Source organism: Manis javanica, chromosome 6 (genome assembly GCF_040802235.1).
Source record: "Manis javanica isolate MJ-LG chromosome 6, MJ_LKY, whole genome shotgun sequence".
NCBI classification, from domain to species: domain Eukaryota; kingdom Metazoa; phylum Chordata; class Mammalia; order Pholidota; family Manidae; genus Manis; species Manis javanica.
The window spans coordinates 6,386,783-6,410,437 of NC_133161.1; the positions used below are offsets into that span (position 1 = coordinate 6,386,783).

The following is a 23,655-nucleotide window of genomic DNA, read 5'->3' on the forward strand; positions in this document are numbered from 1 at the left end:
TTGGGGGAAAGACTGGCTTTTACTCACTAATGTTGAGCAATCCTCAGGGTTGTCTAAGCTACATATGGGGTTGGGGGGGTGGAAGGATGGGGTGTTCTGACTCTTAAGAGGAAATGTGAGCAGAAATTCGGGTTTTCCAAAATTCATTATTGGAATAATGGAATTCTGGTCTTTTTTTTATCAACAAGGATTTTTCAGACTACGACAGTGAACATTTGTTATTCCCCAGTAAGCCACAGGGTCAGGTCCTGGTTGAGACAGACGTGGATATCCAGATCTCTAAAAAATGCTCCAAAAGAAGCCTGACAGACTGCCCCACCAGGAATTTTGCAGACTTTATTATTAGTGATGAGAAAGTTCTGTAAAGCGCTGCTCTAGCCAGAGCTCAGTTACAATGTTTCCAATGTCAAATACCCAGCAGGAAGGACCAGTCACTTCCTTTCACTTTCCAGACCAGCAATCAACTTCCACTTACTTTCACATCTGTGGTTGAACCAGAGGTTCCTCTTCCTCTAATGGTGACAATGAAAAATCTAGTAAGCAAAGAATGAATCTGGTTATAGTCAACTCCTGGATCCACTCCAAGGGGCTGGTGCCCATTTATGATAGAATAGACCTGTCAGCCCAGAGGACCAACCGACAAAGAGCACGTTTCTGGGTTTTCCTCTTTCCTATCCTGTCTGGTCACGACGACCGATGCCCAGGTACTTCTCAACTACAGAGGTGAACACATGGTTCTCGCAGGAGCTCTTGGTAGACCAAGTTTCTCCACACACAAACCTTTTGGTTGGACTTATCTTTCCCAAGGACTCATTTTTCTTATCCACTCTTGAATCTTAAGCAAACAAACCCTAACTCGGAGCTGGCCTGGAGTTCCACCTGGTAGAGGACTGGTGGAGGAAGACAGCAGAATGGACAGCAACTGAACTTCCCTGTCTGCACGAGGCTGCGGACCTGGATGACACCTCCTCCCATCTCTCTGGCAGGGTTCTGCTCATCCCCCCTCATTCAGTTGCAAGGCTCTTGCCTCGTTGTATCTGAACTGTCCTTGCTGGCCACAAGGATTGTGGGATCCATCCACAGCCTTTAATCCCCAGGTCTCCTTCATTAATGAGTTCTGTGTCCTCAGTAAACCTTAGAGTAAAAAGGACATTTCAATGTTGTCTAGTCCAATGTCACACCTACTATAGGAGTCCCTCCTCCAGCAGGCCCTGGCAAATGCTTACATCTGTTCAGAAAAGGGAGCTCACCATCTGAAGGTAGTGCTTTGATTCTTTCCCCTTTTCTTTAGGAGATGAAGGTGCAAATCAGAGCTGGATCTCACACTCAGGTTTCCAGTGGGTCACCAGGAATGCTGGAACCCTAGCTTTGGGATTCCCAGTCCCCCAGATATTCCCATGGTAGGGGTCCAGATCCTAGCTAGGAAGCTCTGGATCCCAGGGATCTATCCATCTTCTGTGTTGGTCTGTTCTATATATACCCTTGGGTTTTTCATCACCTGCAGACCATTAAGTTATGGCAGCTTAGGTCTACACACACTTCTTAGGTCTCCCATGGTCCTTGGTATTATGAATGTCACAGAGCAGATGTTTTATAAATGTGGTTATCCTAAAGAGCTGCATGTTGAGTCAGGGCCTTCCTGGGAGCAAAGCTAGCTTGGGTAACGCGTTTTACTAGTATGGTTATGCATAGCTAGGCCGGGTAAAGGTTGGGCTGGGAAACAAGAGAGTGCAGGAATAAACAGCTTTTTTGCCCAAGACTCAGGGCTTCTGCATTCTCTTTCTGTCTTCCACCTCAGGCTCCAAGCAAGAGCAAAACAACAAATCAAATTGACTTCAGTCAAAGTTTAGCAAGATGTCTCTGCTTTGATTTTGGGGTCTCATTTGGCTTTGCCTGGATAGAAGCCAGAGAAGAGTGATAGGATTTTGGCAGGAGAAGGAACGTGTCACAAGACGGGAAAAAAAAAAATTTCTAGAGACTCGCTTTTTTCTTTCACCAACCTCATTTTGCAGATAAAATTTGAGATCTATAAAAGGAAAGGAATTTATGTCCAATTGCAAAGCCACTTTGGAGTTGGACCAGGCTCAAATGCTCCCAGGTGACTGAATGTCCCCAACGAAGGGACAGATGATAGCCAGGGCCCTACAAGCAAAACAAGCCAGAAAAAGCTCTTCTTGTCTGTACACGGTACTCAGCTCTCAGGGAATCCATATGAAGTCCCTTAGGTTGTCCATTGCCAATGGGGGAGAGCCAGACAGTGTGAACACACACCCTCTGATGGCTCAAGAAGCTGCATTATAGCACTACCATCTCATCACCGAGGAAGAAAAAGCCGAGAGCCCACCGGCACTCTCTCAAACCTGGTAATGCTTCTGGAAAGGGCTGTGATCTTTTCTGCTGACGATTGTCAAGAATATCAGACACTGGGACGGGAAAGCCAGCTTATTGGCATGGAAATGAAAAGGAAGAATTTGACATAAATGACTCTAAGAAACATGGTTCAGGCACGCATTTTAGGCTGTTCTGCCATTTCTCTGGGATCTTTAGCTTTTAAAGCTGGGGCTGAGAACACTGCTCCCAATTTTTTAACCAGGGATGTCCACAAAGGTTTCTAGCAGTTTGAATACCAGTAAGGGCCTGAATGCTTCAAATCAACCTAGTGAAAGTTAAGAACTGTTCTCCTTAGGAGCTTTGGAAGTCAGATTCCTTGCTCACACAATATGAAACAGAATGTATTAGCAGAATTAACCTAGCAACCCTCGGAAGGCAGTCTCTTCTCCGGGGAGGCAGGTACATGAGCACAGGAGCGGGCTTTAGCTGGTGCTGGGAGGAACACGGACATGGATGGGGGCCTGAGCACTCCTCGCGAACACCAGACCATCGAGGAATTAATGAGGTTCAGGCAGACACATTGTGGCGCCTCACAATGGGCTTGGCGTTTTGCAGGCTCTTCCCAGGCACCCGTCTCCATCTACAGCCACAATCATTATCAATCTATTACCCTGTGACGGATTACCAGAGGCCAAATCTTGCTTCCCAATCTCTGCGACACTCCTGTAACTTCTGCTTAGGTCATATTGTTGAAAAGAAGGGGGTGCTGGGCTCCTTTCCAGGTCTTTCTGTGTTTCAGAATGTGGTGTTCTCAAAATGTTGTGAAGTTCCAAAACTCAAGCACGTCCCTAGTCAGGTGTGCAGGACCCCAAACTCACCGACGTGCCAAATGGTGAACAGTGTGGGCGCGCAGGGGCTCACGGGCTCTTCTCGTGCCCTCCCGTGAGCACAGGTGGGAGATTTACGAGACTCCCCCACTACTGCCTTCCCCATACCACTGATTGGTTTCTAGACCTTCAGCATGGACGCCGAGGCCCGAGGCTTCCAGCCCAGTTAGGAGGGGCCCTGGGGGGTCCGGCGGCTGTCTAGGTGGGTCGCCATCTCCCCCACAGCCTCCACCGTGGCCCGAGCGCAGGTGGTCCTTGAGCGTCTGTTTGTAGCGAAAGCTGCGGCCGCAGTAGGTGCAGGGATAGGGCCGCTCACCCGTGTGGATTCGCTGGTGCTTCATGAGGTGGTGCTTGCGGATGAAGCTCTTGCCGCAGTGCGCACAGCTGAAGGGCCGCTCGCCCGTGTGCAGCCGCCGGTGGTTCAGCAGGTGCTCCTTGCGCATGAAGCTCTTGCTGCAGTCGGTGCACGGGTAAGGACGCTCGCCCGTGTGGATCATCTGGTGGCGAATCAGGGCCGAATGGCCATTGAAGTCAATGCCACACTGGGGGCAGGAGAAGGGCCGCTCCTGTGCATGCCCCCGCTGGTGGAGCAGGAGGCTGATTTTCAGGCTGAAGCTGCGGCCACACTGCGGGCAGCGGAAGGGCCTCTCGCTCGCATGAGCTCGCCGGTGGCTGGTGAGTCGGGCCTGGTCGGCAAAGCGCTTGGGGCAGTCAGGACAAGGGAAAGGGCGCTCAGTGCTGTTATGTACCCGAAGGTGGTAGGTGAGTCTCGACGGGTGAGTGAAAGTTCTGGCACAATGTGGGCAGGTGGGGGGTGTCTCACTGGCATGGGCCTGGGAGCTGCTGCTCAGGTCGGCCTGCTGAGCAAAGTGCTTAGGGCACTGGGCACAGGATAAGGGGTGCTCCCCAGCATGGCTACACTGGTGGGTCAGCAGCGTGTCTTGGCTGAGGCTCTTGCCACAGTGGTGGCATGAGAATACCTGCTCCCCAGCTGGAGGTGCCAGCGGGTAGCTGCCCAACTGAGTAAAAGTCACTTGGCCCTCAGAGGCTTCTGCCAGGTCAGTGGCTGGACGTCCAAAAGGTGTCATGGATGCAGACTGGCTTTTGAAGGCCACATCTGAAAAAGTTTCCTTTGCTCCTGCTGCTGGTGGAGAAGAGAAGGTGACTGGAACCTCAGGGCACAGGGAGGCTCTGGCAAGGCCTTCAGCCTTGATGACAAGCTCTTCATCTGCAAGAAAGGATTCAGAGTCATGCCCGTCAACACCTGCCATGGCAATTCTCCTTGTGCCTACCCAGCTCTGACAGGCGGCCCTGCGCGCTTAACTGGCCAGCCGAGGTGCGGGTGCAGGGCTGAGTAAGGAAGGCACCTGCAGTCCCTGCGGCGAATCGCCAGAGGCCTTACTGCTGAGCCGCCTCCGTGCTGTTGGTTTGGAAAAGGAGGAACTTAGCATCAGTCTCCCCTGCATGACTTTCATTAAGTTTCTCCTCTGCTCACAAGCTTTGAAAGATTCCGTTGCCCATTGCGACAAGGCCTAAAATCACAGTTATCTACTCCTATTCCTCTTTATTTGCCAGATAAATCCTTCAGGACTGCTAGCTGTCTCTTCACTTTCCCTGAAAATAAAGTACACATTTTTGCTTCTTCCTCTTTGCTCATTCTGTCCTCCCTTTTGTAGCGCATCCCTTCTCCAGGCCTTACCTCAATAGCTGTACTAACACCGATGTGAAGTCTCACTTCCTTTATGTAGTCTAACTCATTGGTTCCACTCACCCTTGACACCTAACAGGCATACCTAGTATTGACATGTGTGTCCCCAATATAAATACCGTGAAGAACAAAACTGTCTTTTATTTTTATTTCCTAGAGACTAAAAGAACATAGGGCATAGAAGATTTTAAAAAACAGGTTGCATTAAGTTATATACAATTGGGTCCCTTCCAAACTTGAAATCCTCTTCTATAATTCAGACAACAAAATATAGATGGTGCTAAATATCTCAGAAGGAAGCTGTCTGTTTCTTCTGCCACCACTGTTGTTCCTAAGGTGAAGCTCTGCATTGTCACTCCCATCTGTACCTCCCCATTGACAGTCTGGTCCCCACGGCCTGTCCCTCCTTCTCTCCCTCACCCTGCCCCCGTGTTTGTTGTACCTCTTCTACATGACCCCCAAATGTTCTTCTGTCCTTCCCCATCCTTGTATGTCGGGTCCATCAGTACACAGTTATTTTTCTTTCTCTGACAATTCTAATTTATCTTTACACTTACAAGTATGTTCACTTAAAATTTATCTTAGTTTGATTTCAGTTTCATTTCTAACTTACTTGAGCAAGTCTTTTTCTTAAGCCCCCTAACTTTTCCCTGTCCATCTCCCGCGTCCTTGCCTCCACAACCCACCCTGTCTGATGTTTCCCCAGTCCTGCCACAATCCAGGTCTGGCCACGAGCACCTACCCAATTCCTCACTCACCGGCGTAGGCACCCTTGTGCATGTCACTCTCCTTGGACTCCTGTGGAGCCCCAACCTGGGGCTCTTCCTCTTGTTTGATCCAAGACAGAATATCCGATGTTGAAATGCCAGGCTCTATTTGTGGGGAAAAGAGAATGGCTGTCAAGGGTTGACTCAGAAGGTGAAAATAATCATGGTGGTTTATTTCATGGCTGAACACTATGTTTTGTCCAAATATTTATCTCTAACAACAAAACAGACCCAACCTTTTAAAAACTACACACAACACCTAGAGAACCGGTTCAAAATGAAATCAGACTGATGTATCTTTACATGATATATTCAGCTTGAATCACTGTTTTCAGTGAGCCATTTCCAAAACAAGTCATGATTTTAGTTTGGAGCCGACACCCTGAAATAATCTAGCATCAACGATACCCTTCACTTCATTAGCACTCTTACGTTCAAAATGTTTTCACTTTGATCTCTCACAGCTTTTTAATGAAAAAGTGGAGAAGGGGGTATTTTTTCTACTTAAGTAGAGAAGACCCATAGAGGTTAAATTGCCAGTAAGGAAGTAATTATGTTGGGACAGCATACTATCAAAGATTTGATTTAATATACAGCAGGAAGCAGCAAAAGAAACAAGATTGACCAAAAGTTTGTGTTTGTCTTAACTGTGAATTAGAAAACAAATACATTTCCAGAATTACAAAGTCATGTCAGTTTAAACACACGTCTCACTCTTCAGAAATACTTTTCTGATTCCCAATTCTCAGCTGTTTCTAAGAGATACTACCTTTGCCTAATAAATGATCCAGGTCATTGTTTCCTGAACCCTGAGCAGGGGAGAACAGTATACGCAAGCCCCTCCGGCCTTGGGGATTCTTTTGGAAAGAAAAAAGAACAGCCTCCAAAGGCTTTGCACGTAACATGCCTCCTTTGGTCAGTAGAGAAACAACTGTGTTTGCTGTTCCAGCTGAGACCTATATAGCCATTTTTGGCCTAAAAGGACAAGCTGGCAAGCCTGACACAGTCCAGAGAGTATACTCAAGTTCTTTATATTACTTCTCAAAAAAACCTTGTAGGCAGGTTATGGTTTATTCCTAACAAATGAGCAGAACTCACTGTTTTCCCCAATGCCTTTTACATCAGTTAAAGACCACCCAAAGCAGAAATAAGACTGTCAGGTCATGCAGAGACCAGAAAAATACATGTTTTAGTGCAGGCTGCAGGTTGCCTTTCCAACATCCTACTTTAAGCCACAGGTTGAAATATATTAAACATAGTCCATCCTTTTTTTTCTTCTAGATTTTATACACACAATATATATAGAAAAAAACAGGATGGGAGAGATGGTATAAGGAAGAAGGTCTTGTGACACAGACACCCAGAGGATGCACTCTCTGTTCATCAAAAATATGAGATTAAAATGCTTAATTGCTCCTCTTCATCAGTTTTCGGAAAAAAATGAGCCGGTGCTCTATAACCCCTGGATGTGACTTACGTGGTTTGGACTTTTATCATCATGAGCGCATAGAATATTATACATTTGATGAGTTTCAATCCATTGCAGTCATTCCTTTTAATGCTCAAGTTGTCCCTTTTTTGGACAGCAGGAGAACCTTCAGATCAACTATGTCTTTTCACATCATCAAACATCTAGTGTCCTTAATTTCTGGTTATGACAAACTATCCCAGGTTGGTCTTGCACATTTCCTGCTCCAAGCACACAACGATCTCTCTGAGAAACGGAATTTAGAGACTACAATCTGGATGATGAGGATGCTAACGACTAATGGGCTATTGTCGCTTCCAGGTCTTTTCAATGGACAGAACCAGAAAATATGTCGTATCTTTGAGAAAAAAGATGTCATGAGTTTACATTGATATTTATGATTCATATTTAATATTACAGGGTTTTAATTAAATCCTTCAGTTTTATACTGGTATCTTCCCTCTCTTACCCTGAAAATTTTGGTTCCTAGTAACATTAACATAATCCTTGCTTTATTTGAATCATGTTTCAAAATAATACCAATATTATTAACAAAAATATGAACTCAATTTAAGATTTTTTTAGTGGTTCTTTTATCTTTTAGTCTTTAGGATATATCCCTATAGGAACTAGGAATATATAGTTAAAACATTGTTTTTTTAATGTCACTTAAAAGAACTCTATGTCACCAACATGATACAGTTTAGTTATTTCAGCATGTATTAGATTTTTTAAATTTAATTATGTAAAATATTTACAATGTTTCAAAATCAAAACTATAAAATAAGGTACATTCAAAGAGGTCTAGCTTCCATTTATACTCTCTCTCCCTGTGTAAGTGGCTATTCTTACTGCTTTTATTTTAATCTTCCATTGTTCCTTTGTGAAAATATAAGCTAATATGTATTTTTCTTCATGTTTTCCCTCTCTGTGTGGCATACAACACAACCTCTTTTGTACCTTGATTGTCTACTTGACGATATATTCTTGGTATGTGTCTGCAGCAGCATACAGAGATCCTGCTCATTCCTTTTTATAGCTGTATGATAAACTATACCATTGTTTATTCAAGAGTCCCCTATTGATGGGCATTTGGATTCTTTCCCATCTTTTGTTACAATATTAGTCAGCAGTCAACCATAAAAGCTATGGAGGGCCAAAACAAATCCAATGCAGTTCTTCAGAAATGTAAGCAGCTGCGTTATTAGAACCCTCTGGGTAAGTATGTCTTCACTGAACTTTGGAAAACCCAAGGAGCTAACCATTCTTTCTGAATAACAACCCAAAACTTTCCTCTGGTCTTTAAATAGGCTGGTATAGCCAAGCAAATATTTTATTGAATAATTGGGTCCTAGCACTACTGCCATAGAATGCATAGAATACAGTAGCATCTACTACAGTTTGGTGGGAATGGTAGGTGTATATAACCTGAGGACCTTTTGGAAGTAAAATAAAAGGAGCAGAAGAACTTGACTACTAGGATGGCCTAGTACAGATACCTGCGTGTCGACATTATGGCAACTGCTGGCCAGGTCACCACAGTGGCACGCAAATCACATTCCTCCCAAGCCCGAGGAATCCCAACAGTGGATACTTAGAGACACACAAAATGAAAGTGAAATCACTGGTTCATGCTAGCAGCAGGCTTTGGTTAAAGCCAGAAAATAGACAAAAACTGAATACTGATGACATAAGAGGAAGTCAATAAATGCAGAGGTTTTCAGTTTGAGAGGGTTGAAGATAGAAAGGTTGATCACAAGGAGATAAAAAAATTTAATGTCTACACTGGTTGAATGTTATTTTAACTATGAGGAAATCTGACTTTATGTGTGTGCATGTGTTTTAAACAGATAAAGGCCCATGCTATCTGAAAAGAAGCTGGAACCTTGAAGTTTTGGGATATGTACAAAGGTATTATAAACTAAGTGAGTTAGAACTGGGGCTGAGATCTGAGTTCTTAAACAGATTTTAAACAATAAAAATATTTGACACATGAAACCACCATTGGTAAAAATATAAAAACTTCTTTTTGAAATTTTTTGTGAAGCAAGTGTGGGACTGAAACATAGTCAGCTCTATATGTTATTAACAGGAGTTAAAACTTCTGTTTTATCATTTCCAGGATAATTCTTGTTCTCAAATAGGATAAACTAAAATACAAGGACTGTCATATTGGGATGTGCCTTAATCATTGATTTTGTTTAGGAAAAGACTGCCTTGCTGGACTAGAGGGAACAGAGATAAACATGGGATAATGGCGATGCCCCTGAATAACAATGATCTAGTAAGTCTTCCCCCAGGACCACAAGACTTTACTTATGGTTCATTTTAGAATCTTAGCTTGAATCCATGGCTTCTGAACTTGAAGGGCTGGATAATGTACTTTTTAGTAATCTGAACTTTTGGGCATTTTTTCCCCATAGAATGTTAAAATATTGGAGTTTAGTAGTAAAACTATCAATCACCAAATAATGGCCACACACACACAGCTGGTATGCATTCTAGCCCTACTAAGACTTAAGAAGAATTTCAAAAACTCTCCAGTTTACATTTTTCTGCATTTTCCTATTCACTACTATTTACTTATTCTATGCAATTTTGTCTCCAAGACTAGGCATCAATGACTATTCTCAAGGAAGATGTAATAATTTTTCTTTTCCTTTGTCAGTTCAGATGATGGTGAAGGAGACAGAGTATAAAACTAATTCCAAGATAAAAAAATCCTAGGACATGAAAAAGCAGATGTGCCATATGGGAACCATTACTATCCTCAAATCCTTCTATCTACATGTTTTTATTTAATTATAATGCAGTTCTTCCTAAAGCTCTAAAGTAGAATAATAAATTATGGGCTTTATTTTAAGAAATATGGAGAACAACAAATGTATTTTAGAAAATTAAAGTTTCTAAAAGTATATCAATATTCTAATTTGAATGCAGTGGTTTAACAATAAATCACATAATGTATTACAATTGATTTTAAAAAGCTTAAGATGTTAGAGAAGCTGCTTGCTCAAAAATAAAACACTTAGATTAGTTTTTTCCTACTAGAACAACATGAAATGATTTAAATGGTTAACGTGGAGAATAATTTATCAGATATTTTATTAGTTCTGTCCCTGCACCTTAATGACCTGACAGTTTAATACTATTTGTCGCTGAAAGAAGCCAGTAACTTTTTAATGTTTTAGAAGGAAAATCTAAAATAGGCCTGTGTTAACATAGCAGGCCCAAGATGCCTAACCTTAGAAAGACCACTTGCAAGATTGGCCCTTGGCTGGCAAACAGTTCCCTGTGCTGATATAAGACTTTTCCTAAATGCTTCATGCGCTTCACTGGGCCTGAACTGCTTGTACAAACAGTGCGGCTTTCCTTCTAGGAGTCTGGAATTTTGGTACGCACTAAGCCGAAGGTGCCTCTGTGACCAGCTCCCAATGAAAAAACTTTGGGTGCTGAGTCTCTAATGAGCTTCTATGGGAGACAACACTGTAAGTGTCATCACAGCTCATTGCCAGAGGAATTCAGTGTGTCCTTAAACAACACTTAGAGAACACTCTGAAGCCCGTGTCTGGTCTCCTCCAGACTTAACCCTGTGCACTTTTATCTTTGTTGATTTTGCTTTGCATCCTTTCACTGTAATAAATCTTAGCCTTGAGCTTGACTATATGCTGTCTCATGTGTCATCATAGCAAATTACCAAATTGGGGGGTGGCCTGAGGGACCTGCAACACAGCCTGGAACATATTTTTTTTAGGAAAACAAGTACTAAGGTGGTGCTGGATGGGCCCAGGAGACAGTTTAAAAGTCTCCTCACTTGCCAAGTTGACAATCTGAGCAACCAAAAGAAAATATAGGTGGCCCTTGGACAATGTGGGGGCTGCAGGTGCTGACCCTCTGCACAGTTGAAAATCCATGTACAACTTCTGACTCCCCAAAAGCTTAACTACTAATAGCCTACTGTTGACCAGAAGCCCTACTGACAACATAAACAGTCGATCAACACATATTTTGTTTGTTATCTACATTATACCCTTATTCTTACAATAAAGCTAGAGAAAAAAAAAATGTTAATAAAATCATAAAAGATATATTTATAGTACTGTGCTGTATTTATTGAAAAAAACACATGCATAAATGGGCCCACACAATTCAAACCCATATTGTTCAAGGGTCAACTATAATTGAATTAAATGAATAAAAAGTCATGAATATATAATTAAACCTAATGGGAGAAAATATAAAGGCTTTTAAAGGATAGACACATTTGAGGATTTTAAAAGATGCTATATGTTGATTGGTCCAAGTCATATAACTCCAACCCTCAAGTTCTGGTAAATATCTAGGTTGATAATCACCAATGCAAGCTAAAACTGTAAAGAATCAAATTAGGGTATTGAATAAATTCCATGTTTACACTATTTGTTCATTTAAGTAAAAATATATTTACATTATATAGGTTGACTACCTACAAATGGAGTCTTACAAACCAAGTAAAAGTAAATTGACAAAATGGCATCTAAATGACTTTCATATATCATTACAAAATGAAATTATTTACTTACTTCTTTCCCAGTAATCCCCCAAAACAAAAATGACACACTGATTTATCCTCACTGAGGGTTATTGTCAGGTAACTAAAAAAGTAGACTAAGGAGTTATTTCCAATAATGAATTCTTTCTGTAATCAAGCCACCAATCTTTATTTGTGATATGATTAGACTCATTATTTACATCTGATACAGAGATTTAATCAAACTCAACCTGTTACATTGCCTAAGTATAATCACCCACCCATTCTTAAAAATAATAGAATGTGTGACAGAAAGATGCATTCCTCAAAACTGAGAGAAGGTTCACTTAAGATTTGAGCATTTCATTGCATGTAAACCTTACCTCAAAAGAAAAACAATTAACAAATATTGAACTCTAGGTTGATATTCATGCTGAACTACTTCCGGGTAAATATATTTGTGTCTGTATTGATTTTAAAACATGGTGAAAGTAGGACGGAATAATGGATGGAGGGATGCAGAGACGGACAGTTTTGTGATAAGAAAGTAGAGTAAAATATTAGCAGTACAGTCTAAGTTGTACGTATCTAGGTGTCCACTGTAAAATTATTTTGACTTTTTTGATTGTTTGAAAATTTTCTTAATAAAATGTTAGAAAAAAATAACAGTGTAATGGGAGAGGTTTTAAGGGAAGTTCCTCTCATAGAGATGTCTGGAAGATGAACTTCCTGTGAGCTTTCTACCCAGCAAAGAACAAAAACTGTAAGATTTCTTCTGCCAGCAGAAGCAGACTTGCAAGCAACAATACAGCTGGACATGGCTAGCCTTTCACACATGGTATCAAGCAGCTACCAAGCAAGAAAATTTGGGAGAGTTAATGAAGCTGGCTCCGAAAGTGGGCAAAATCCACTTGGCCTAGGTGGTATCTCTGGGGTCCGCTAATTAAAAGCATCTCTGGAGGACCATGCAGACTCCCAGTCCCTCCAGCCCTTCTTAACAGCCAGCTGGGTATATATTCTTTGAGGCTGCTTCCCTTCAGATGAGCACCTCTGCTTTCTCTGCCATCTATGGACATGTTTTTTCCTAAAATAATCAGGTCTCAGAACTTCATGGAATGCAGTTAGTAGCCCTCGATGTGCGGTACTGATGAGCGTACCTCATCTCTAAGCTGTCCTCCCCTTTAAATGCCTGATGATCCATTCATAGTCGAGTTGCTTGAGCACAGAGAGGCTCTAGAGTTCCAAGCCCTGCTTACTTAGTTCTCAGGCATCATTTCTGACCCGGAAAGGGAGACAAGCAGCGGACAGTCTGTTCTCCAGCTTACCTTCACTGGGGTCTGTGGGAATCTCACTGTCCTCTGGCCCTGCCTGCTCCTCGGTATTATGTTCTCCTTCTGGCTGAATCTGAGACAAGACATCAGGTTGATTCATGGCATAATCTAGGAGAAGAAGAAGGGAAAGAGAGTTAGAGAGGTCAGTGAGGATGACACCTAATTGCCATCAAGGCTGAGCTGAAGCTTTGGGGTCCACAGGCCCAAGGAATTTTAGATTCTATACCACCTCTCCCCAAGCACTCATCTCCCAACATGACGACCCCTATCAGGAAAGCAGGTAGCGGGACAGGTAATATGTGGCGGAGGTGCACGTGCTGCAGGAGTACCGCCCGCCGGCTATGTACATTAAGAGCAACAGGATGCCTTGGGGTGGAGGGAAGATGGAGACCCTTTCAAAGTGAAGCTCACCTGTGGAAACGAGTGCAGCTGGCACACCCATAACCCTGAGCTTCATTCTCTGCCCTATGCACTGGCAAAAGGAGCGATTAGGATTTCCTATTCAGCAAGGGTGAACTGGAAATCTTTGGCTTGGAACCAGACTCTAAAGTTGTGAGAGCAGAGTGAAAATGGAGGAAAAGGGACTGTTCTGAGCCCTCTTGGAACTGCTGTCACCTCACTCAAAAGGCGCCAACTCAGCCTCACCCATGGAGATGAGCGACTCGTAGTTGCCCTTCATGATATTCTTGTAAAGTTCCTTTTGCCATTCTTCTAATTTTTCCCACTCTGGAGTGGAAAAGTAGATGGAGATATCATCAAATGTCACAGGCACCTGAAAGTACAATCACACCGGGGTTAGTTCCTCCCACTGTAATTCGATCATTTAATAATCTTTACTAAGTATGTGCTAGTTACAAAAAAGCATGTGAGATGCTGAAAGGATACAGGAAAAACTTAAGACACAGATCCAACCTCCAGGAGTTGACAGTGATTTCAAGGAAAAAGGTAATAAACATTAGGGCTCTGAGTTTGGGGAAGACAGAAGACATTACTTGTAAACAGTCCCTCCTAGAGCTAGGTACAAATGCAAAGCTCTATTTAGTTCACAAAACAGTATATTCTGAATATCCACTAAGTACACAGCTTATCCTAAGCACTGAAACTACAAAAATAAAGTTTCTGTCCAAAAGGAGCATATAAGTGTGTTCAAATTAAAGACATGGACAAGAAATTTTGGAAATAGAACTATAATGGGAAATATAATTATAACAAGATATAATGAACTACCTAGAAGTGATGGGCTTTGGCTAGCCCTAAAGGGCAGGCAGGTTATAAACAGGCCTGCTGGGAATGGGAAAAATATTTAAGCATGGAGAACAGGGGAGTGCATTCAGAGGACATTTATGAATTCTGCCTAGTGGAGCCCCAAGTTGCATGCCAAGAACGGTCATATACAGAACAGAATCCTCCCCACCTTCCAGCATAGTTTTGTCTAAAGCTAGGAGTTTATCCCTAGGTGAAAAACTGGAAGGTTCTTCTATAAAGAAAACAAGAATTGCCTGGGGAATTTAAGGCATCTAGTACTGACACTGTAACCTGGTGTAAAGCTTTCCTCACTCTGGTGTTTAGCTGTCATCATTATATGGCTAGCTGCCCCCGCTGCTGACAGCTACAGGGTAGTTCTTATACACGAGCTAACTACTAAGTGTCGATGACCATTCAGAGAAGGCCTGCCACATGAACAAGACTAAAATAAGAGAAGGGAAAAAAATGCAGAAACAAGAAATACCTAGGCAACAGAATTAAAAACAAATGAGCAAACAAAAAACCCTCTTTAATCAGTATTTCCATAAAGAGTTAAGAGATATTACTCCCATAAAATGAAAATAGGACGCTATGGGAAAACAAAACAAAAATCAGAGAACAAGAAAGACTCCTGGTAACTAATGCATATACACATACTTTTTTTTCCCCCAAATTAAAAAATTTAATGAAAATGATATACTCATCTTCATAAACTTAACATATCCTTTAAGATTTAAAGATCTATACAATACTATGTGGCAATTAGCTTTATTTTCTCTGATTGCTTCTTTTGTGTCACCCTTTGTTTCCCCAACTAGAAATTTTGTTCCTTAGGGGCTAGAACCATAAATTACCCGTTTTACACCTGAAATCGGGCTGAGGACAAGTGTAGATACTCAAGAGTTTATTTTTAACTAACCTCATTACACAAAAGATTTGTGATAGCTTACAACAAAAACACATATGATAAAATAATTACAAAAATAAAGGACCTGGATTGACCCTTGGTTCCAGGTCTTGAACGAAGCGCACCTGCACTTCCCTCCCTCCCAGAGGTCCACTGAGACGACCATGAGCATGCCCAGCAGGATTAGATCCGGGACAGTGCCAACAAGAAGGAGAGGACATCACTGGGTCAGAGCTTTTGATGAGTTTCTCACGGAGACCCAGGGCATGGGCGTGTGCCGGGGGTCCCAGGTGCTTAAGGAAGCTGCATCTCTCTGACTATATACAGGAAGGCCTGCAGCTGAGGAATGCAGAGAATTCCAAGCTCCAAGCTGGCAGATACACTGAGTAGGAATGAAAGTGGTTATAAACTGCAGTTTGAAGATCTATCTTTGGAATGGCAGGGGGCCCTTCCACGGCCTCCTCATCTGCCCTGGCAGAGCCAGGCAGCATCAGCATTTACCGCAATGCTGCAGTCACAGCCCTCTTTGCTACAGCAACTTAACAACCTGCCTGGAGACAGTAGGGGTGCTGACAGTTTTAGAGTACCAGCCCGCTCCTGGCCTCTAGGTGGTCTCTGCACTGCCTACTTGCTCTCTTCCATGGCAAGTGCCTACAGAGCCAACCCTCTCCTGCACCAGAAAGATCCTTTGTTTAAAAAGATGTACATAGTGGCAGAGAAAACATGTCAGCTTCCTGTAGTTAATCTATTAATCAATGAGTCTTTCACTTATAAATGTGAACGTATGACCAAGGATTACTCAATATTGAAAAGAAAAAGAAAACTAACAGCAACAAGATGAACAAACACTACAAATGACAATAGAGGAGAAAAATAAACTAAAAACCAAACAAACCACTAGTACATATTCCCAGAGAAACTTGGATATTGCACCCACTAAAAAAAAACTCAGGTTGCTTTTTAAAAAGGCAGAAAGTGAGTATAATATTAAACATAGAATTGTTAAAGTAAAAATCAGAAAGCCTGGAGAGAAAGGTCATAGACCTCCAGTTTAAAAAGGTGAAAAACAAGAAGGAAAAATAAAAGCAACAAGACAATAATCCATAATCTGTCAAACAGTCTTTCCAGAAAGAGAACAGAAAAAATGGGGAGGGGAAAGAAATATTATAAAAATAGAATCATAGAAGAAAATTTCCCAAAGCTGAAAAGACACCAGTCTTCTGGTTGAAGGGTCACACCAAGTGCCCAACACAAATATAAAAGAACTACATCCAGATATATCCTCAGCAAGTTTCAGAAAAACAAGTGTAAATAGAAGATAAATGCTTCCAGAGAGACAAAGGAAAAAAAACAACAGATTTCTTACAAATAGGTGAGAACTGATTCGGTATTAAACTTTTCATCAATACTAGCTGATGTTGTGAGACAAAGGACCAATGCCTTTAAAATTCCAAGAGAAGTGGAATATTACTCAGCCTTAAATAGGAAGGAAATTCTGACACACTGCAACATGGATAAACCTGGAAGATATTTTCCTATGTGAAATAAGCCAATTGCAAAGAACAAATACTATGTGACCTCACTGACATGAGACACTTAAGAGTAGTCAGATTCACAGAGACAGAAAGCAGAATGGTGGGGGAGAGGGCCTGGGGCAGGCAGATGGGGTGCCGTTTAATGGGCACAAAGTTTCAGTTCGGGAAGTACTGGAGATCATGGTGGTGATGGTTGCAAAACAATGTGAATGCACTTAATGCCACTGAACTGTGTACCTAAGCATGGTTGAAATGGTAAATTTTGTCATGTATATTTGCAATTTAAAAATTGAAATTAAGAAAAAAATTCTGAGGGACAATTACTTTGAACTTGGCATTCAAAGTGGGGCAGAATAAGAGCATTTTCAGCAAAGAACAAAGCAAGGGCACAAAAGTTTACTTTCCATATTTCAATCTAGTAGATCTTCACTATATTTTAATTTCAAGAATGAATTGTTAAGAAAATTCACAATATTATTTTATATATGATTTTGGAATTGAAAATGGACAGTTTACATGTTATCTAGGTAAGATAATAAGTAACTTTAACTTACCTTTTCTGCTATTTTTATGGCAAATACTAAGTTTGAATTATTCCAAAGAGCTTCTGGAGGGGCTCCAGACACACAAACAGAACACAAGTGGGGGGTTCTCTATCAGGTACCCTCCCGGCTACTTCATCTCTGCTTGCCTTCTCTGCCCACTTGGAAAGAGGCGTTCAGCGCCATCCTCTCCATTTTTCTCTTCCCACTCACTCTTTAACCTGCTTCAGTCAGTCCTCAACCCCTGCATCCAGACATCCCTTGTAAGGTCACAAATGAAGTTGTGTTTCCAAATCATAGTTACTGTTCTCCTCTTTCTAGACTTCTCAATGACATTCACCTCAAACGACAATCTCTCCGGGAAATGCATTTTCCGCTGGTCTGGTGACCCCACGCACTCTCCTGTTTCCCTTCTTTCCTACCACTCTGGCCTGTCCTCCTCAGACTCCTGAGCCGGCCTCCTACCCCAGAACTTGGTCCTTGGCCTCTGCCTTTCACAGCTCCTTTCTCTCCTGAAGTAATCACCTCCAGTCTCCTGGCTTACAATGCAATCTGTATGCCAGCGATTCCCAAATATTTCTCACCTTTGAGCTTCAGAGACCACGTAATGTCCTTCCTGAATGTATCACAGGCATCTCAAACCTAACACTGCCAAAGGAAAACGCCTAATTCCTTCCCACCGCCAAGCCACTCCCATCTCAGTAAATGCCAACACCATCCACCGGTTTCCTCCAGCCAAAAGCCTGAGATTCCGTCAACCGAAGGTGCTTAAGAGCATATACTCTGGAGCCAACAGGGTTACAGTATAACTCTGTTATTTGTAGTTTTTAACTGTATGATCCTGGGCAAGTTAGCGTTCTTATGAAAATAACGGAAGCACTTAGAACAGGAAGTTCTAAGTAAATTATCACACAGTAAATTGACAATCACTGTTGGTTCTCAGTCCTTCATCCCCTAAATCCTACCTTAATTTCTACTGTGCTGCATCTATCTATTTGTCTCCATCTCATTACCCAAGCCTCTCATCCCTTTTCTTTTATTAAAGTGTCAATATACAACCTTATGTTGGTTTCAAATGTTTATCACAGTGGTTCAGCGGTCCCTGTGGTCAGCTTATACTGTGATTGTGGATTACTGTGCCCCTTTACCCGCCTCCCCTCCTGCCCTGCACCCATCCCAACCCCTCCTCCTTGGTAACTGTTAGTCACTTCTCAGTGTCTGAGTCTACTGCTGTTTTGTTCCATTTTGTTTTGTTTTTATATTCCACAAATAAGTAAAATCATATGGTACTTGTCTTTCTCCACCTGGTTTATTTCACTAAGCATAATACCCTCTAGATCCATCCATCTCATCCCTCCTTTTACAGCTGCCTTATTTCCTCCTTGCTTCAGTTCTTACCCTCACGATCCATTCTCCACATAGCAGGCAAAGTTCAAACTATAAACCAGACATAACTCCTCCTCTGCTTAAAACTCTCCAATTTCTTCCCATTAAATATAATCCCTAAGATAAAATCCAAATTCCTTAATGTTGGTCTCCAAAGCCCTACATCAGTGGTTCACAACCCTAGTTGCTTATCACAGTCTTCTATGGAGCTTTAAGAATTATGAACGCTTATGGCCCATCCTGGACCTACTAAATCAGAACCTCTTAGTTTAAAGAGAGATTCAAAATTTAAAAAGCCCTTCAGGTGATGCCTGCATACAGTCAGGACTGAGAAACACTGCCGTAAATGACCTGACCTCCACCCATTTCCCCTGTCACGCTTGGTTATTCACTGCATACCGGCTCCCTGGCTTATTTCCTTTCCCTTAGTAGGGAAACTTTCCCAGTTTGTTCGTGCCTACGGGACTCTGTACTAGGTTTTCTTTCTGCCTGGACAGCTCCTCCCCAGACTTTCTTGCAGTTGGGGCCTTCCTGCCGTTCAGTCTCAGTCTGAATATTAGCTCCTATATGAGACCTTCTGTGACATCCAATCTAAAATAAATCACCAGATGGCCTTTTTATTTTGATCAAAGCACCTAAATGGATTTATTTTCTTGTTTCTTTGTATTATCTTTCTTTCCCAGCTAAAATTTAAGCTCTAGGGGAAATGTTCACTGCTTTCAGGATGTACTTATCAAGCAAACAGTAAATGTTCAAGGAATATTTGTTGAGTGAATGAATGAATAAACGAGCATGCTTGGAAACTAGTTGCCTCAAGGCTATTTCCCACAGCTTAAGAATGATGTTTATTTCCTTTTCTATTACACGCTATCCCCTCCAGAGAGCTAGGCCCTCGCACTGCGGTGCGCTTGCATGAAGGATAAGGAAGGCCAGGCTCTACGTCAGTCCTAGCCCTACAGATGGCTCCAAACCCCTACTTACTCCACATCCCTTCTCTGTTCTCCTTCTGACTTTTCATCAGAATTGCCAACAAATTCAAACTGACTGAATTAAATATTTAATTTAGTTTCCCCAGCAAGATTGTGGTAGACAGGTTAACAAAGAAAAAAGTGACCCAGAAGTAAAGGGTAAGAGAAAGCAAAGGAGAAAAAAAGTCCATCTTCCAGAGAGTCAACTTTGGATTGGAGAGTTTTCCAATCTGAAGTTGGACCCTCCAAACAATCGCTAAATTGAACACAGAATGCTTCCCAAGCAGATAAACACAAAAGCACTTTATGTTTCCTTTCTCCTGATGGACCAACATTATCCCTTACTACTACTTGAGGACCAGAGGTACCACTCTCCAGCTGGAAGTAAAGGCATTACCTTGGGAATCTCTCCCTTAATGCCCGGGGGCAGCCGCAGGATCCAGAAGTTTCTGTTCCTCAGCAGGTTCTCCAAGTTCTCCAGCCGCCTCTGCAGCAGCCCGTACTCCTGCAGCAGGGTGCCCAGCACGGCCCACTTGCCATCCAGCTGGTTCCCAAGATCGGCCACTGTCTTTTCACAGCTGGCCAGCTTCTTCTCTGCTGTCCCTGTCCGTCCCTCGAGGTGCAGGAGTCGCCGGCTGTGGACCTCCACCTTTCTCTCTATAGCCTGCACGGCGGCCACCACGGTCCATAGGGAGATGGCTGCAGTCTGCAGGTGGGCCTCGTTTGCTGCTGGGGGTGTGGGAAGAGGAAGGGGCTGCAGGGATGTAAGGCATTCGGAGTCCCATTCAGCCGTCTGTGTGCGGTGGAGAGATGAGACAAGACACTGAGTGTTACTAGGAACCCTAATCCAAACTAAAATCACAGGACTGGATAACTGGCTGGCTCGGATTAACCTAAATATAGTTTTAGTACCGCCTGCAGAAGCCTCATCTTTATGATGCTCAATGGCATCCAAAGCCAAGAGAACAGCTTTGGTGATTTCGGGACGGACTAGGTAGACGGTGAATGAGCGAAACTGGATCAAGAACCAGCCTGGCATGCCCCCTGGATGTAAAGCCAGTCGTCTAGAGGCTCAGGTTGCTGCTGCATCCCCTCTCTCTGGAAAATACCTGAGTGCACCAGTATCTTCCCAAGCTTCACTGAGCTCCATGCCCTCTGACAAACCCCTTATTGACTTATGTTCTGGCCCCATCCACCACCCTCCTGAAAACTACAACCATACCATTCAGTAATGGCTGAATAAGCTGATAACATTGAGTTTGGAGAAAACATGATGGCTATCTTCAGATACCTGAAGAGTTATAAAACAGAAGGCAGAACAGACTTTTTTAATCTTACACTGTTAATCCAGAGGACAGAACTAGAACACAGAATTCCCAGGCAGGCAAATTTTGGCCTATATAAATAATTTTTGAACCAGATCTTCAAAAGAAAATAACACTAACAATACTTTGAAACAAAGAGCGTATAAGAAAATTCCTTCAACAAATAGTTTGGATGAGGAACACCTCTATGAAGTCTTCTTTTCTACCTATGAATCTGATAACCTGCTCTCTGGGCACAGCCTCCCATCTCTCCAGCTCACCTACCACCTTATTCTCATTTCACCTGCTCTGCAATCCCACTCAGCCCTTGACCACTGCATTTGCTCCTGATTTATCAGCTGCTCCAGGCTTTGTTTTCTTCCTTGGTTGGTCACTTCAGCCAGCCTCAACCCCTTCACACATCTGTCTTTCTGCCTCATTTGATTAACGTCCAGCTTTGAGCCAGTCCTCATTCTCTCTCCCTGTTCCTGAAGGCAGGCTGGTAAGCCTTACCAAAGGAAGTCACATAGCCAGGTAAACTGTTATCACCACATGCCAGTGGTCTCTAAGCTCACCAGGGACTCAACACTGCCTGGTACCCCCATGCTTCTCTTCCCATTGCATAGTGGCCATCATCACCCCCTGGCACACTCTCTAAATTTTTAGTATACAGCTTCTCCGACTAATGTGCATAAGAATCATTTGGAACTCTTCTTAAAATGCAGAACTTGATTCAGTAGGTCTGAGAGAAAAAGTGAGATTCTGCATTTTCAACAAGCTCCCAGGTGCCACTGCTGGTTCACGGAGCTCACGCTGAGCAGCAGGGCTCTTGTCCTTGGCAGGCCACCTCAATCTCGGGAGATGACAGGGCCTCCTCCTTCAGAAAATCAGAGCAAGGAGTCCGAAACTCTGAACTTTCTCCTCTTTTTCTCCATACTCCTTCCCACTTCAAACTTATGAGTAACTTAATCCCTGTTTCTTCTTTCCTTCGCACAGGAAAGAAATCCATGCTTTCTTCTTTCCTTCCCTCATCCTAATGAAAACCAATCTCTTCACTTATATGTTGAATGCCAACTCCTTCCACACTTTTAGGTACATTGTACATTGTTCTTTTCTCTTCTTTGGTCAATATTTCAATCTCTCCTGACTCTTCTCCATAAGACCTGCACTGTTCAATATGATAGCCACATGTGGCTGTTGAGCACTTGAAATGTGGTATTTCAACTGAGATGTGCTATGAGTATAAAAACACACCAGATTGTGAAGACTTTTGTACTGGGAGGGAGGGGAATGTAAAACTTCATTAATAAGTACTTAATGTTGATTACACATTGAAATATTTGGTATGCATTGGGTTAAATAAAATATATCATTAAAATTTATTCATCTATTTTTACTTCTTAAATGTGACTACTAGGAAATTTAAAGTTACATCTGTGGCTTCTATTATATTTCTATTGGGTAGGGCTGGCATGAACACACGATCATCTCTACCATATTATAAAAAAGAGGTCGGAAAAGGAGAAACAGGTCCAAGGGTACTCCCCATCGCATTGCTGCCGCTCCCTCTTTTTCCCCCACTTCTGGCTTTCCAGGCCCTCTTGAGCAGCCGTCAGCCACCGGGCCCACTGAAACAGCCCTCCTTGGGGGTGACCAAAGGCTTACTTGGCAAACCAAGGCATACTTTTCAGTGCTGTTCCTGGACTAGTCCCTGCTCGCTCTAAATGGTCTTGTGCGCAGGGACTGTGTGTCATCTCTGCAGCCCTGGCGGCTGGCAGAGGGCTTGGCACACTGCAGGCCTGCGGTAAACATCCGCTGAATGAATAAACGCGCTAAGGTGATCCCACCTCCGAGCCTGCGGCAGTCATTCACTCAGCAATACTGACGAAGGGCCTCCTGGGCGTCCCGCATTGTCCTGCGCTGGCACTGGGGTCCCTGTCCTCACGCAGTCCTTCCACGCGCCTAAGCGCTGCCGTCACCACCGCATCTGTGGCTGTGCGAGGCTCAGGCGGACTGCGCCCAGGGTGATTCTGCGAGGGCGGCTCCCAGAGCAGGGGGCTGGCTGGTGCAGGCACCAAGCCCACCGCCCTGCGTCGGGCGGGCTGCATGTGGGGGGTCTGACACCAGGCGGGGGGTACCCTCCTCGCTCGTTCCTCGTTCACCAGCCTAAGAGGCTCTCTCGGCTAGAAACCTCCGAGTGGGCGGGGGGAGCCCTGGGCTTGGCGCCCGGGGGCTCCACGATGTGGGCGGTGGCGAGCCTTCCCAGACCCGCGCTGGGCGTGGGCGCTCCTCCGGGCTGGCGGGACCCCGGGGGCTCCCGTGCTCGGGCTGCGCCCCGCTCCGGGCCCCGCGCCTGACAGGCCGGGCTTCCCGCCCTCCTCCCTCCCCTCGGTCCGCGACGCAGAGCCCGAGGCGCTCACCGACCCGAGCTCGCAGCGTTCGGCCAGCGGGCCGCCCTTACCGGAGCCGGGGCCGCCTCGGCCATGGCCCTGCGCTGTCCGGCCCGGCCCGTAGGGAGTCGCTGCCGCGGCGCGCGGCCCCACGCAGCCCGGTCCCGGTCTCTCTGCAGGCGGCACCCGCCCGGCCTCCCTTCCCGCTCGGGCTCGTGCGGCCGTCGGGAGCCGTTGCTCGGGGCGCGGGGACGCAGCAGGGGCGCGGGGCGGCCGGCCGGTGGAGCTCGGGTGGCGCGCAGGTTCAGTTGCGCTCGGCGCGCAGCGGCTCCCCAGCTGGCGCTTTGTGGGCAACGAGCGCTCCCCGGGAAGGGCT

General features: G+C 44.0%; 1 protein-coding gene across 1 annotated transcript; it reads right to left on the minus strand.

The window, feature by feature from the left end:
- Positions 1-320: 320 nt before the first annotated feature.
- Positions 321-23,609, minus strand: ZNF398 (zinc finger protein 398). The gene is made up of 6 exons (XM_036999205.2): positions 23,351-23,609; positions 19,983-20,378; positions 13,648-13,774; positions 12,997-13,110; positions 5,685-5,798; positions 321-4,446 (listed from the first exon to the last, which is right to left on the minus strand). Exons 1-6 carry the CDS (start codon positions 23,372-23,374, stop codon positions 3,293-3,295), a joined length of 1,929 nt encoding a protein of 642 aa, XP_036855100.2. The 5' UTR covers positions 23,375-23,609; the 3' UTR covers positions 321-3,292.
- Between the last annotated feature and the right edge of the window lie 46 nt (positions 23,610-23,655).

Bases quoted from the DNA above. Each gene is read 5' to 3' on its own strand.
- ZNF398 (XM_036999205.2), bottom strand. From the start codon at position 23,374: ATGGCCGAGGCGGCCCCGGCTCCG. The intron at 13,775-19,982 runs GTAATGCCTTTA...TTGTACTTTCAG, and splicing joins TTAAGGGAGAGATTCCCAAG to GTGCCTGTGACATTTGATGA. The intron at 5,799-12,996 runs GTAAGCTGGAGA...CCCCACAAATAG, and splicing joins TCCCACAGACCCCAGTGAAG to AGCCTGGCATTTCAACATCG.